A 14,482-nucleotide genomic window follows, 5' to 3' on the forward strand; every position below is an offset into this window, starting at 1 on the left:
TGGACCTAAATGATCTCGCTGCTGTGCCGCTGGGGTTCGCCTTGGGTGACTCTGCGCACTCCTGGGTTTAACGGGCTGGATTTTCACGCTGCCATGGGCTGTAACTGACACCCACCAACTCACCCTCCTGCTCCGACTCCCCTCCCGGGGTCCTGCCCTCCCTGTTCGCTGGCCTGGCCACCAGCCTGCTCAACTCCGGAACCTACGTTAACTTTCTTACGTTTGAATTTTATTAACATTCTAAAATATATTTGTACGTTCCTTACACCCATGTGAAAACTGAGAGCAAGCCTTTGGGGGAGTGCTGCTGTAATCTCAGTGAAAAACACATTTCAAAGCTTTGAACTGAATTGGCAAATGTACTATGAGAGTCTTATATTTTAACAGTGTTTCAAACCTTAATCTATCAGGTATAGCAGAGGTGCTGCTTTGAAAAATACATACGTAATAGTCAAAGCAGTCTAAACCTAATATCAGAGCAGAGGAGCTGTATGCCAAATTTCCTCTTTGTGCCAACTGGCAGCTGAGCTACAACTCCTAGAAGCACCAATAGATCGAGTGTGTCACGTTGTGACAATGACCTTTCCCAGGAAGCCCCCTCGCGCCAGGGCGGGTTTCCGTGGGCCGCCCCGGCTGCGCTCAGCGCGGCGCAGTCTGCGTGCTCGAACGCCGCACTGTTTGCCGCAGGGCGCGCGGGGCCGCGGCCGCCGGACACAGCGCCGCTTCCACACACCCGCGGCTCGCTGGAATAATGGGCACCGAGCAGCCGGCGCGACTGCCCTCCGTCCTCTCCTTGTGTCACTTTGCCAGAGTCCTTGGAACTTGCCAAATTCGGTCATGCCTGCTTAGCTTGCTCGACTGATTGTGCCAGGAAAGAAAATAAGACACAGATGTATTTGAGCTCTTTGAGATGCCAGTAAGAGAGACAGCTAATGGCTTCATTTCGACCCTCCCCTACCAGCTGGGCACAGGTGGGGGGATAATGAGGTCCCTCTCCCTAATCAAACTCAATTATTTACTACTCTATACAGCCACAAAGACATTCACACTCAGCTCAGAATATAAAATGTACCGTGGGCTGCTTCCAGCCACCGCCACCGGGTATTTATAACAGCTCAAGTGGCTGAGAGTTTAGGTTGGCAGCAGCTGAGGCGTATGGAGTTCTGGGCAAACTGCTTCTGCTCAAATGGGGTCCCTGTGAGGTTCCGCGACCACGCAGCATCTGAGAACAAGTCCCGGTGCGGGACAGGCGGGAGGCAGCGTGGACCCCCCGCGCCTGCACCGCGCCCTCAGAAGCACCAACTGCTCCCAGTGCTGATTCAGTATCAATAAACACTACAAGTCAGGAGCCGACTTGTTGAGGTCTCTCGTATGCGGAATAGCCAAACACCATGAGTACACTTTTTTTTCTCTGCTAAAATTCAGTATATTTTCGCAAAATAAGTTAAAAGTGACTAGCAAGATCAGTTCTTAATACCTGTCAAAAAGGGCTCTGGATAACCAACATGAATGACTCCATAATTTTAACTCTCTGAAGCTATTATATACCTGATTTCATTTATTATTCAGAACAGATTTTTCATAAATAAGCAGAGTGGCTGGAGCAAAATGAAGATTATGAGCTCATGGTTTGTGTAAACTCCAAATATCTCCCAGCAGCAGCGCAACAGTTCAACATTCTCTCCCCCCAGTTTTCAAGTCTGCAATTTCAGACGCCCTGGACTGGGCACAGCCCAGCGCTGCCGGCAGCGTGTCCCAGAGCGGGCACAGCCCAGCACCGCCGGCAGCGTGTCCCCAGAGCAGGCAGGGCCCAGCACTGCCAGCAGCGTGTCCCAGAGCGGGCACAGCCCAGCACAGCCGAACCAGCAGCGTGTCCCCAGAGCAGGCAGGGCCCAGCACTGCCAGCAGCGTGTCCCAGAGCGGGCACAGCCCAGCACAGCCGAACCAGCAGCGTGTCCCCAGAGCAGGCAGGGCCCAGCACTGCCAGCAGCGTGTCCCAGAGCGGGCACAGCCCAGCACCGCCGGCAGCGTGTTCCCAGAGCAGGCAGGGCCCAGCACTGCCAGCAGCGTGTCCCCAGAGCGGGCACAGCCCAGCACCGCCGGCAGCGTGCCCCCAGAGCGGGCTCAGCCCAGCACCACCGGCAGCGTGTCCCAGAGCGGGCACGGCCGCGCAGAACTGGCAGCGCAGAACCGGCCCCTCGGCGTCCCCTCCACGTCCCCGTGCCCGGCCGCAGGAGCGGAGCAGCGACCGGCGCGGCCACGCGCTTCCCATACTCACATGCGCACGAAGAGCGACTGCTTGGCCGCCAGCCCGGGGGACGAATACTTCTCCACCAGGGCCAGGGTGCTGAAGCCAAACTTGTGGATGGGCTCGTTGGAGTCCAGGGGCGGAAAGTCCGTGTCCACCTCCCCGTCGTCCTCGGCGATGTGCAGGCAGTACGCGTTGACGTTGTCGCTGGAACACAGAACAGGTCGCTCAGAGGGAGCCAGGCGGCCGAGCCGGCTCAGCCCAGCAGCACCAGCTGCTGAGTGCTGCAGAAACCCCTGGGCAGACGCCTGGCACGGGGTGACACACTTAAAGGCCACTGACAGCACGTACTAATGTATAAATGTGTCCCAACAAAGGCCCGACGTATCTTGCTACCACAACCACGTGGGAACAGAAGAAACCCCAACACCTCAGCGTAAAGCCATGAGTCCTCTCCATCGTTAGCTGGACTGCAAGGAAAAGACTGATGGTGATAAAACACACCCAAGTTATGAAAGTTTCATGACTGCATAAAGCTGGAAGCAATATTGCTCCATTTAGGAAAATCTATTTCTTTGTATGACCATTAGGTTTTAGAATTAAAGACAAACAAGCAGTGCCTATTTTCTCACACAACCAGCAACTGGAAGTTCACTGATGCAGGCTCGAAAAGCCGAGGAGACTCCTGGGCAGGCAAACAGCCTAATAAACCACAGACCGAGTAACAAGTCTGTTCAACATAGGACCAATGACCAGTAGAAATCTGCCTTTTCTAAATAGCTAAACAGTCAAATCACCACTAATAAACCCAGCTGAAAATTGGAATAGACTAACACGCAGGACTAAATGACACAGGAAGCGTTAAACAGATACAGCGTGAAGAAAACACGAAGGCAGGCAGAGTCCAGGCCCCTTCCTTCCCACAAACAAGAGCCCATAGGGAAATAACTACCTGTAGAGAGCAAACAGAGCCTTAATAACATTTTCCTAATATTAAAATCTATTTCAAATGCTAATGCGTAAGCTACTGAGTCGAGTAAGCGCTCTTGCCCCGTTCAGGCACTCGCCACGGCCACGGCGGGGGCTGCAGCGTTCACGTGGCACTGTCTCAAACTCCATAGTTTAAATTTGGAGTTTTAATTGCATGATTGATGCTTAAATTAATTAATTGCAAAGTCTATGCTAATTGTTTAATTGGTTGCTTGATCTATATAGATCATTTTTTGAATTAAATGAGTTGATTTACAAAGTTTATTGATTGGATGTGACAATGAATTATTTCGCTGACTACCTGATTTGCAATTTTCTCAATTAATTCACAAACCTTTGGTTGCAAGTGTGCTTTACTGAGAGTGCTCAGTCTGCGTGATCTATATGCACCTTGTCACAACTAAGACATTTATTACATAAAACAGGCAATAATGATGCATTACTATTAATGTAGGCTGTGGATTTGCTAACAAAAAGGTAATGCAGCAATGTTTGTCTCTCTGAATTCTGAAAATTCTGCAATACTATTAAAGAAAGTTCCACGAGTCTCTGGACTGTCATGAACAACTGGAACATTGCTGTAGAATTAATGTTTAACTTCTTCCAAGAGCTTAATTAACTTTTAGGGAAACGGGTGAAAAGTGGCGCTGGGGAGGGGGCCGTGGTGGCCCGGGGCTCTGACAGCCCGGCCGGGGTTTGCGGAAGCAGCTCAACAACAGGGCTGTGAACGACAACGGGAGGTGCCTGCCAGGGTGTTGGGGCCCTTCTCGGATTTGTTTGGGCTTCTAGAACACAGAGGCCCAGCTCTGCACGCTGCCACGCGCAGCTCGGCGTCACGCACGGTCCCCGCTGCTGGACGGCCCGGCCCCTCCCGGTGTCCCCTCCGGGTGTCCCTTTCGGGCGTCCCCTCCGGCCGTGCCCCGCAGCGCCGCGCTCCAGCCCCTTGCTCGGGCAGAGCTCTGGTGCTGCAGCTTACAGCCCCGCATGAACACAGTGAACGTTGCATTCGGTGCTGGAGGCACTTGCACCATTCTCATTAAAGCCGGAGGACTACGTGGATGTGCGGGCAACAGAAGGCAGCCAGCAGGGTCACAAAACAACCCCAAAAAATGGGGGTGCTGACAACAACCTATCTGCCACCCATGATACTGAAAATACACAATGGCGGCTGAAAGCCATAAATTCAAGGGGCTACAAACGTCTTCAAACATGGAGTGGGTTCCTGAACACTACACAGAAAACACAGGCCCAGGGTAAAACTGTTCAGCACCTCGAACCCACAGGGTGAGACCCAAGTCCTGGACTTGAGGCTTCAAACTGCAACGTGCAGAGTCTTGAGAATCCGCGTTCACTATGGACAGAAAGGGCACACACAACTGCCGCGCTGAGCAGCATCCCTGACTTCTGAAAGCAGTATGTTTATTTGAATTTTGCATCTCACTATTAATTCATTGCTAGAAAGGGATTTTGCTCATTTTTTGCAGGTGGAACCACGAGAGCACGTCTGCCAGGGCTGGGCGAGGGAACCGTCCAGCGGGTCACGGCCAAAACTCACGTTGAGAGGCCAAGAACAGGGTTGCTAAGTCTGTTCCTCAGATCAAGACACTGAATAGAGACAAACAGAATACAATTATAACAAAAAGAGGCAGCCTAACTGAATACAAAACCTTCTCAAAGCTGTCAACTAGTACTTATTCATTTCAGACTCTTACATTTCCTTTGAGGAAAAAGAATTAGGCAGTAATGTATTCTTTTCCTAAAGACAGAGGGGTTGTTTCTCTTAATTACAAAGTCTAACACCTCCTCGTTATTCTCCTGTTGTGTTCCTAGCAGGTATATCTGCCACTCTGCATGCGCTGCACCTGAGATTTGAAGCATTCTCTATATGTATTTTAGTGAAGTGTCACAATGATCTCAATTGTTTCTTTTTCTATTCTAAATTGACTAAATCAGGAACAAATAGCAAATGTAGAATGTGGAGCCTACACGAGCTCTTTCCTTATTTGGAAACGATGAGAACTGATCTACAGTGAAATGAGCCCTCGCTACAGGACGGGCAGCAAGGCTAAAAGAAGATGGAGACATGAGAAACAATGAAGAACTACACAAGAAAACAAACTTCTTGTAATCTGGAGGCTCTGCCCCTTTCTCTGAGCTTTGGTACCTGGCACTAGTGCTGTCTTACTTGTTAAAAAATAAGCTAATCACACACAAAGAACACATTTTTGAACTTACGATGTAACGAACAGAAATTAATAACAGCAAATGAAACAGCAAACCATTTTATATTTCTTGTCCAGTGCAAAAAAAGGACAAAGCAAATGGAAGCGTTTAACCTCTGAGACATCTCGTGTGCCTGCAGAGAACGGCTCTGAAACGCCCGCGGGGACCCTGCACAAGCAAACCCTGCAGCTCCGCACCAAAACCGAGCAGCACCGCCAAAAATGACGGGACTTCACACAAAAAATGTCACCATGACACCAAAAGAGAGAAGATGTGGATCGTTTTTACACAGAGCCGCTTCAAATTATGATTCATTTACAGATCCATGGTTTCACGTGCTTTTCGTTATACAGTACGCGGTACTTTAATTGAAGGAGAAATGGATATGGATGCACATGTACTGCTCTAAAGCAAACACTGATAGACGTGCAGGTTCTCTATCTATAAAAACACTGACATGGAAACCCATTTCATGACACAAAACGGCTGCAGAGAAAACGAGAGCTGAGGGTGTAGTAAGGAAAGGGCATTACTTCAGCTTGGGCTCCCGGCCCTCGCTCGTGTACTGCCAGCAGATGAGCCCGATCAAGTCGTGCACCTTGGCGTTGGCGATCGTCACCACTGTCATGGGCTGCAGCTTGTCCTGGCTCGCGTGCAGGGGGAGGTAGACGTCGATTTTTTTGGTTGCCGTTGTACCAACATGGCCCTGTAGAGAAAACACGTTTCATTAGAATGTATAAGAGAAGTATGACAGAGCTAATACAGAATCCGGTGCGGACGGAACCCTTTTCAGTAGAAAGATTAAATACACTGCTACAACTTAAAACTGGAAGAAGCTTGAATGTTTGAATTCCAATTCTTTGGCTACTGCTGAATGTGCCTGTAAAAACAATATGAAATGTTTGGCAATGATTTCACAGGTTTCCATTAAAAGTCTGAACTTCACTGCAAGATCACACGTTCTTGCAGGATTGAAAAAGAAGTAACAAAAAGGTGGGACGGGGGAAATAGGGAACGGCCAAGTGTGCCTGAGAAGAGACGGCGAGCGCAGCGCAGGCGGCACCGCGCTGGTAAACCAGCCCGCTCCGGACAGACAGCGCCGCACAGCCCAGGCCCCTCCGCAGCAGCACCCGACCCAACTAGATATCCCATCTATCTCTGCACGTGTATGTGCCCCGAGAGAAGAAAGTACTACTTGAATTAATCACTCGGAATTCTAAGTAACAGAATAAAAGGATTCAATACTATAAATCTGTGATGAGAGCATAAAACAGGGAGTTAAATGCCATGTGCTAATTTCAACATATTGTTAAAAACCATTTGATCCTTCAGTGTGATTATGAATTAGAGAAATAATAGGAATTGAAAGATGAAAGTTATTCATACTAGCATAGCTAAAAGTATTATTAAAATCCATCCAAATAGAATGAATTTGCTTTTTATGAAAGCATGTTCATGGTGCAGCCACCTCCCCTTCCCATGTTTTTAAGGCGGGAGGGAACCAGGGGTTTTAAAAGGAAATGTTATATTTGTGACGGAACTCGGGACGTTCCATCACCTGGTCTGGATAAGCCGAATGAGCCTTCGGACGCTCCCGCAGGATCCACCCGCAGCACGACCCCCTCCCAGAGGAACCGTCCCGCAGCGACTGCGGCCGACGGGTCCGGACCAGGGAACCGCGTGTCCCGGCGCGGATCCCGTGTCCCGGTGCAGGAACCGCAGGCACTGCTCGTGCTGCTGACACCGCGTCAGCCCACACCTGCCGCCCCAATCCCATCCGCACCTGGACGGGACCAGCAGTTATCACGGAAACTGATGTGCCTCCTTGGTACGCTCAGTTGGTCCCGTATTTAAATCCAAGGACGGCAGAATCATAAGTGATGCTTCGTCCCGCTAATAGGAAACCCAAGGAAAATGGGCCAGCAGATGCGGGACTCGAAGCCAAGGTTACAAAGGTCACAATCGACACACGCAGCAGCAAAACAGGGAAGGACACACGTGCCAAGAGCTCTAACCAGTCACCAAAAGGATCAGATTATCCCATTAGCTGCTACTACAAGTACTGACTGGTAAGCTCATAACCCAACAAACACGCATTTACACACTGAAGGCCTCCTCGGGACCGATCTCACCACCGCCACAAACAGGAGGGAAACGTCCCCTTTCCCAGGGCTCGGCCGTGCTCCCCGCCCCACGCCGGGCTGGAGCTTTGTGTCTGCTGTTCTCAAAGTCACCTCCTGTTTGCCCTTCGCCACCTCTGTCCCCGCACCTCGCTCCTCCTGCGCCTGTTCCGACCGCCTCCCTCGTCCCCCCTCAGGGGCTGTGGGCCGAACCAAAGGGCTTTACGGTCACGCTCGTGGGTTTTCCACAGCGCTCAGGGAACCGATCAGAACCAGCTCACACACACCATGGCACCACAACCGCCCTTCTCTGCCAACCAACAACCGTATTGCAGCTGTAACCGCCGAGCAGAGCCAGGAGATCAAGCACAGTTACCTGTATTCAAAAAGGCAGCAGCAAACTTTATTAATAGTTCCTGTATAAAATTCAATGGAAAATCTATTCAGGGCCAGGGGCCTTACCATTTGGAGTTTCCTTAATAGCCTCCAATAAATCTGGGAAGCATAAAGGGGCTGTTAAATTAACATTTTCCTGATCTGTCACCTGTGGCATAGTTAATTTGTCAAAAAATTCTTTTAGCTTGTCACTGGACACTGTATATTCTGATAAATGAAGTCTGGAATAAAATTGACAAAATATCTCGTTAATTTTCTAGGAAATCACAAATCTGATTCCATTAAGCTTTTATTGTTAGAAATGTTATATTCCACCAGTCCTTTAAAGAAGCGAGGAGTAACTGGACACACCGAAAACATACGATAAATCATAGAGAATTTTCTTACTATTTTAATTAATGGATTCTTTTAAGGCTACCTAGTGCTGTCCTGCAGTCCGAGTTCACCCATCGCACGCCCGGGTGCGTGTCCGTCCCACCAGCCCCAGGCGTTTGTCCGTCCCACCAGCCCCAGGCGTTTGTCCGTCCCACCAGCCCCAGGCGTTTGTCCGTCCCACCAGCCCCGGGCACGTGTCCGTCCCACCAGCCCCGGGCGCGTGTCCGTCCCACCAGCCCCGGGCGCGTGTCCGTCCCACCGACCCCAGGCGCGTGTCCGTCCCACCGGGCCCAGCGCCGCTGCGAACGTTCACACATCACCGGAAACATCACCTACGAGAACCCATTCGTCTTCAACAAGAATTCACTGCATCTTCCTGTATAATAGAGTTCTGTGACTAAATGTTATATCACTTTAAGATTAGATGTTCTAATGATATAATGCAAAGATTTTACTGAATCATTATTTAGTGGGAGTCATAAAAGCCTCTTAATCTTTCATGCACATCCAGCTTATCCAAAGTTAGCATTTAATTAGATGGCCTTGGCACGAATGAGCTTACTACTTTATTTGCTCAATCAGTATATGTCTCTTCGGTAATTATAATTAATTCAGGTCATTGACTCACCTCCCAGCAAACAATGCTAAACGTTACACAAAATGGGTAGAAACGCTTGTCTTTCTCCAAATGTTAAATTTCTCCTCACTTTTAAACTCAGTGAAATGCTTTTGGTTTAGGTGACAGGGAATTTAATGGGCTACGTGATCCAGCAGTCACCTCCTCAACATAACTCACTGACATACACATATAAACAACATATAGAAAATATATGAAGGGGAAAAAATTGAACTATATTAACTCAGCATTTACAACGCAAACCAAAGTTCTACCAGATTAGAGCACAGATGTTTATGGCAATACAAAGCACTATATTGTTCTAAGACGACCATTGAAAAGCATCATTTTCTAAGCTCTTGACTTAAAAAAATAAAATTTAGTGCAATTATTTCTTCATCCAAAATAAGTGAGAACGAAACAGTCACGTTCACTCGCAAGCAGAACGGCTCTTGAGGGGCTGAGCAGAAAAAGCAGGGCTATCAAAAGAAACCCTCTGTATTTTTCAGTCTAAATCATCAAATACCTTAAAATCTTTCAGTAAGTGCGTGGCAGAAACCCTCAGGGGCAGCGCACCGTCACTGCACACCGTCACCGCGCACCGTCACCGCGCACCCGCACACAGCCCGGGGTGGACACACAGCCCCGGGGACGGACACACAGCCCCGGGGACGGACACACAGCCCCGGGGGACGGACACGTTCCTCAGGCTCACACCCGAGACCCCCATCACCGGCAGTGACACGTGCAGCCGCAACCAGCAGATTTTGGTGGGGTGAGCAGAACAGCATGTCCCACAGTACGGTGGTTAAATATCGATGAACAGTGCTCATTTTCTGTGCACGGCATTCGAGCAGACCTGGGGAAACGTCCATTCAGTCGCACGTGACACCAACACTCAGAGATATCAGCATGATGTGCGACATCAATGTGATATCAACACTCAGAGCCATCCTGCAAAGTCTTAGTGCCAACATGAGAAGGCGGCTCTGTCCCTGCGCTCTCCGACGCCCGCGCCCCGCTGTGGTGAAACCAGACCGGGGTTACCTCAGCAGGCGGCCAACCTGGCTGGGTTTCACTACTGCACTGAGCGCTGCGGTATTCCCAGCTCCTCCCTGGGTGTGCGGGGGGTCGCAGGGACAGGACCCGCGCGGGGCGGGTTCCAGGTGGCGTTTGGCGCCCTGGCCGGTCACCGGTGTCAGCGCCGCCTCCGCGCTCCTGCCCGAGGGGCCGTTCTCCTCTGCACCGTCCTAGCGGGTGCTGCAGAGTTAGCGCATCACAGTGCAAAATTCCATTAACGTTGCTAAATACTTAATTTATCTTATTCACACTGTCACTATTCATAAAAATTTAACTCAGTAATTTCCTGTTACGCAAAGCATAGCAAAGTATGAATATTTAACTACAAGGTAAAAACCACACTATTATTTTTTATTCTAAATTGTTGACTTCACTTAGCATGTCTGCTTTGTACAGCACCACCCTATTTTTCAATTAAAGGTCCAGATGTTTCAAAGGCTCCAGTCGGCAGCAGCAGTTATGAGCAATGCGTTATCTGCATCGCAATGATCGCTACAACATCAGCTCCAGGCTGCATTAACATACTCATGTTTTATTCCAGCCCCCTCCTAATGTACCAGTTAATTATACAACACATAGCTGAGAAGCACAAGCTCCGGCGCTGGACGGGATCCTGGCTCCCGGCACCGCGCGGCCGACACGCACCTCCGTGTCCTTAAACACAGACCCGCAGCCACACGCACCTTCGTGCCCTTAAACACAGACCCGCAGCCACACGCACCTCCGCTGGCCTTAAACACGGAACCGCAGCCACACACACCTCCGCTGCCCTTAAACACGGAACCGCAGCCACACGCACCTCCGCTGGCCTCGGACAAACCGCAGCCACGGGCCCCAACCACCACCTGCTCCTTCCTGGCATCCACCCCCACAACTAACAAAACTATCCAAGTCCTGAGCAAAGAATGAGACACATAATTCTTGTTCATGTATTAACACATTCATTCACACAACTCCTTTTCAATGAAAACATGTTTTACTTAAAGTGGTATGAATATGATTTCTTGTCAGTACTTTTTTCTGACAAATCTTCCTTGGAAGGGAGGGAGGAGTCCCGAGCCCGTGCCCTCGGCAGCCCAGGCCTGGGTTAGGTCGGTGCAGGTGTCGGGTTTAGGACAAAGGGCCCCAGACCATCTCTAATCCCCCGGCCCCACACACATTTCCCAGCCCAGCAGCTCAGCCCCCGCGGCACTGGGAGGGATGTTCTGGTGCTGCCCGGAGAACCAGGCACCGAGCTCACCAGAGAACCAGGCACCGAGCTCACCGGAGAACCAGGCACCAAGCTCACCGGAGAACCAGGCACCGAGCTCACCAGAGAACCAGGCACCAAGCTCACCGGAGAACCAGGCACTGAGCTCACCGGAGAACCAGGCTCCGAGCTCACCGGAGAACCAGGCACCGAGCTCACCGGAGAACCAGACACCGAGCTCACCGGAGAACCAGGCACTGAGCTCACCGGAGAACCAGGCTCCGAGCTCACCGGAGAACCAGGCTCCGAGCTCACCGGAGAACCAGGCTCCGAGCTCACCACCATGGGAAACCAGAGCTGTCCACCTCTGCTACTGCTGCTGGAGGATGAAAACACACATCCAGATTTGTCAAATACACTTGCTATAGCTGCAACAGAAAGGCATTCATTACACAAAACCACCTTTAGTCTCCACAGAGTGAAGGGAAGGAACAGCCTACTTTAGAAGAATTATTTATATTTTACTTAGTAATAAACACCACAATTTAATACTGAGGAATAGAGTTATTCTTTGTAATAACAAAATGCAACAAAACTTATAATTAAACCTACGCCGTAAACATTACTTGCACGTTAAGAAATATGCCACGACATATTTTAATGAACAGATGCTATACAAGAGAGAAACGTTTTCAGAAATATTCAGTCCTTCGACAGATCAGGCTCCAGTCCCACGCTTGTGCTGCACAACGCAGACAGCTCGAGCTCCTCGAGGACATCAGCCAACCTTAGGTGGAACATTTTTAATACATCACCGTGTCACTTTTTAATGTGCCACAATCTATTAACCACATGGCAAACTAACAGGGATTTTTAAAATATGGGTTTTATAGCTTTGTGCTGGTGATTAATTAAATAAATAGCCAGCGTTTCACAAATCATCCCTCTAATTAGTCTAATCCAGACACTTTGCATTCACTGGCATCGTTGCCATCTGAAGCTCACGGAAGGGCAGTGGCGGGACGAGGCGGTGGCTACGCCTGCCGAGCACACCGGCATCGGCACCGCACGCCGGCACCGCAACCCTGGCACCGCAGCCTGGCTGGCACTGCAGCCTGGCACCGCAGCCTGGCACCGCACACCGGCACCGCAGCCCCCGTTGGCACCGCAGCCCCGGGCAGGGGCCCCGGCCGCGCAGGTGCTGCCGTCAGCTGGAATGCGACTCCAGCTGCTTGGGAAAGATGTTCTGTGTAATTATTCTCCCTCATGCAGAAGGAAACGATCGCGGTAACAAAGAAAACAGAGCTGTACCTGGAATTCGATCTGAAGTAGCAAAGTTGTCTCTTGCAGAAAATGAACAAACAATAAAGGCAGATGCTAGAAAAAAATGTATGAGCTATATGACACGTTTTCTGTCAAAACATTTCAAAGTCGAAGCTACAACTAATTCCATGTAGTCCATTCAAAGAAGCCACGCAAGTCTTATCATTAAAATGACTCAATTATTCTTAAAAAGAAAGAGAAAATCATCTGTAAAACCTGCCTGAAATCCCATCATTTTTACTGTGCCCATGCCGATAGATCATCTCCCTCAGCGCTCAAATTAAACTCTTAATAGTTAATATGTTCAAGTTTTACTACGGGATTTTCTCCAGATTGTTATTAACTGGATTTTCCTACCCGGGAAGGTTTTTATATGGAAATATGTTCTGCAGTGTTTGGTGACACTATCACAACAGCTTCTCCCCCTCTCAGTTTCAGATCCACCCCAGACAGCAGCTGCTGCAGCAGCCGGGCTGCTGGCCCAGGGCTTTCACCAGCCCACGGTGCCTCAGCATCGGCCTCTGCACCGTCCCGCGAGCCACAGGCTGCGTGTCCCCAGGACGAGATCCGCGCTGCTGGGAGTGCACACTGTGCACATGGAGCGCATACGGCACACACGGAGCTCACACAGCTCACATGGTGCATACTGCCCGCACAGTGCACGCGGCTCATGGAGCTCACACGGCGCACGCGGCTTGCGTGGTGCACACAGCTCATGGAGCTCACACGGCACACGCGGCGCACACACGGCTCACATGGTGCACGTGGCTCATGGAGCTCGCATGGTGCACACGGCTTGCACGGCGCACATGCGGCTCACGGAACTCCGACAGCTCACGCGGCGCACACCCGCTGCCCGGGACGGCACGGGATGAAACACGCGGCGGGGGAAAACGAGCTGTGATAAGTAGCCAGAGCCACTTACGCCAACAAAAACTAGGTAGAACTCGACTTGGTTACATTAAATGAACGTGCCTCACTGGCAACTAACCAAACTAAATTGAAACAATTGCACTCCCAGCAATATGGTCAAAGTTTCTGTAGTTCAAAAACTGATGAACAAAAGAACAAATGCCCGTGTCCTCTGTTAAATCAAACTATTTGCTCTCCAAAAGATCAGAATCCAGCTCCCAGAAGAACCCGAACTGCTCCTCAGCAAGAGATGTCTCAGCGCCTCCCGCCCTGCGGAATCCTACAGGAACAAACGAGACCATTATATCGCCTTTATGAATTCTGAGCGGGGAATATTTAATAACATCTTAAATAAATACATAAAAAAAGTAAGAAAATCTAAATTGACAATGGAAACAAGAATAAAACAATTACATTCACATGTAACGTATAACTACAGAACCAGAATTCTTTGATTATCGATATTTTGGTGTTTGAACAGACCTAGAAGAGAGTGTCTACCGTGTAATTAGTGGCAATGCTTTACAGTTATTTCCCAAGCGCAGAGGTGACAGTGACGCACAGTCTGGAAAACTCCGAACAACTTCAAAAGCACTTCAGAATGTCTCTCCCGATAAACACGTTCAACACATGTATCCAACCCTGCAAACAGCAGACGTTACAAACATTTGCTAATGAAACAGATCCCTGTTTCTTGGCTTTTAAGAACCTTAACTTGTGAACACGTTTTTCACTTGTTTGATCTGTAATTAAGGGAAAGATGACATTAGTAAATTGCTAAAAATCAATTAGACAGAATAAAATGCGCTATGATTCAGACGAAAGATTAACAAGCGCATTATAAAAACTATTTTAAACTTCTGATCTGACTTCAAGAGATTTTAAGTGCAGTTTGTTTCAATCAAACTGGCCAGGAACCCCTGTGAGATCACCCAGCAGCATCTCCAGTGGGTATCAGCACCCTCTTGTTCACATTCTGTCACAACGCAGAGCGTCTCCGGGTCCCCTCC

At 49.6% G+C, this 14,482-nt stretch overlaps 1 protein-coding gene across 7 annotated transcripts in view; it reads right to left on the reverse strand.

Annotated features, from left to right (window-relative positions):
* Window positions 1–14,482, reverse strand: part of MAPKAP1 (MAPK associated protein 1) — a 75,913-nt gene that overhangs the window by 39,999 nt on the left and 21,432 nt on the right. For all 7 annotated transcript variants that reach the window (XM_080356096.1, XM_080356097.1, XM_080356098.1 and 4 more), the window contains 2 exons: window positions 5,995–6,167; window positions 2,279–2,455 (listed from right to left, as the gene is read on the reverse strand). In XM_080356096.1, coding sequence (XP_080212222.1) covers window positions 2,279–2,455; window positions 5,995–6,167 — 350 coding nt within the window. The remainder of the gene's footprint in view (window positions 1–2,278; window positions 2,456–5,994; window positions 6,168–14,482) is intronic.

The sequence above is a fragment of the Nesoenas mayeri genome (assembly GCF_963082525.1).
Source record: "Nesoenas mayeri genome assembly, chromosome: 18".
Classification (NCBI taxonomy): Eukaryota; Metazoa; Chordata; class Aves; order Columbiformes; family Columbidae; genus Nesoenas; species Nesoenas mayeri.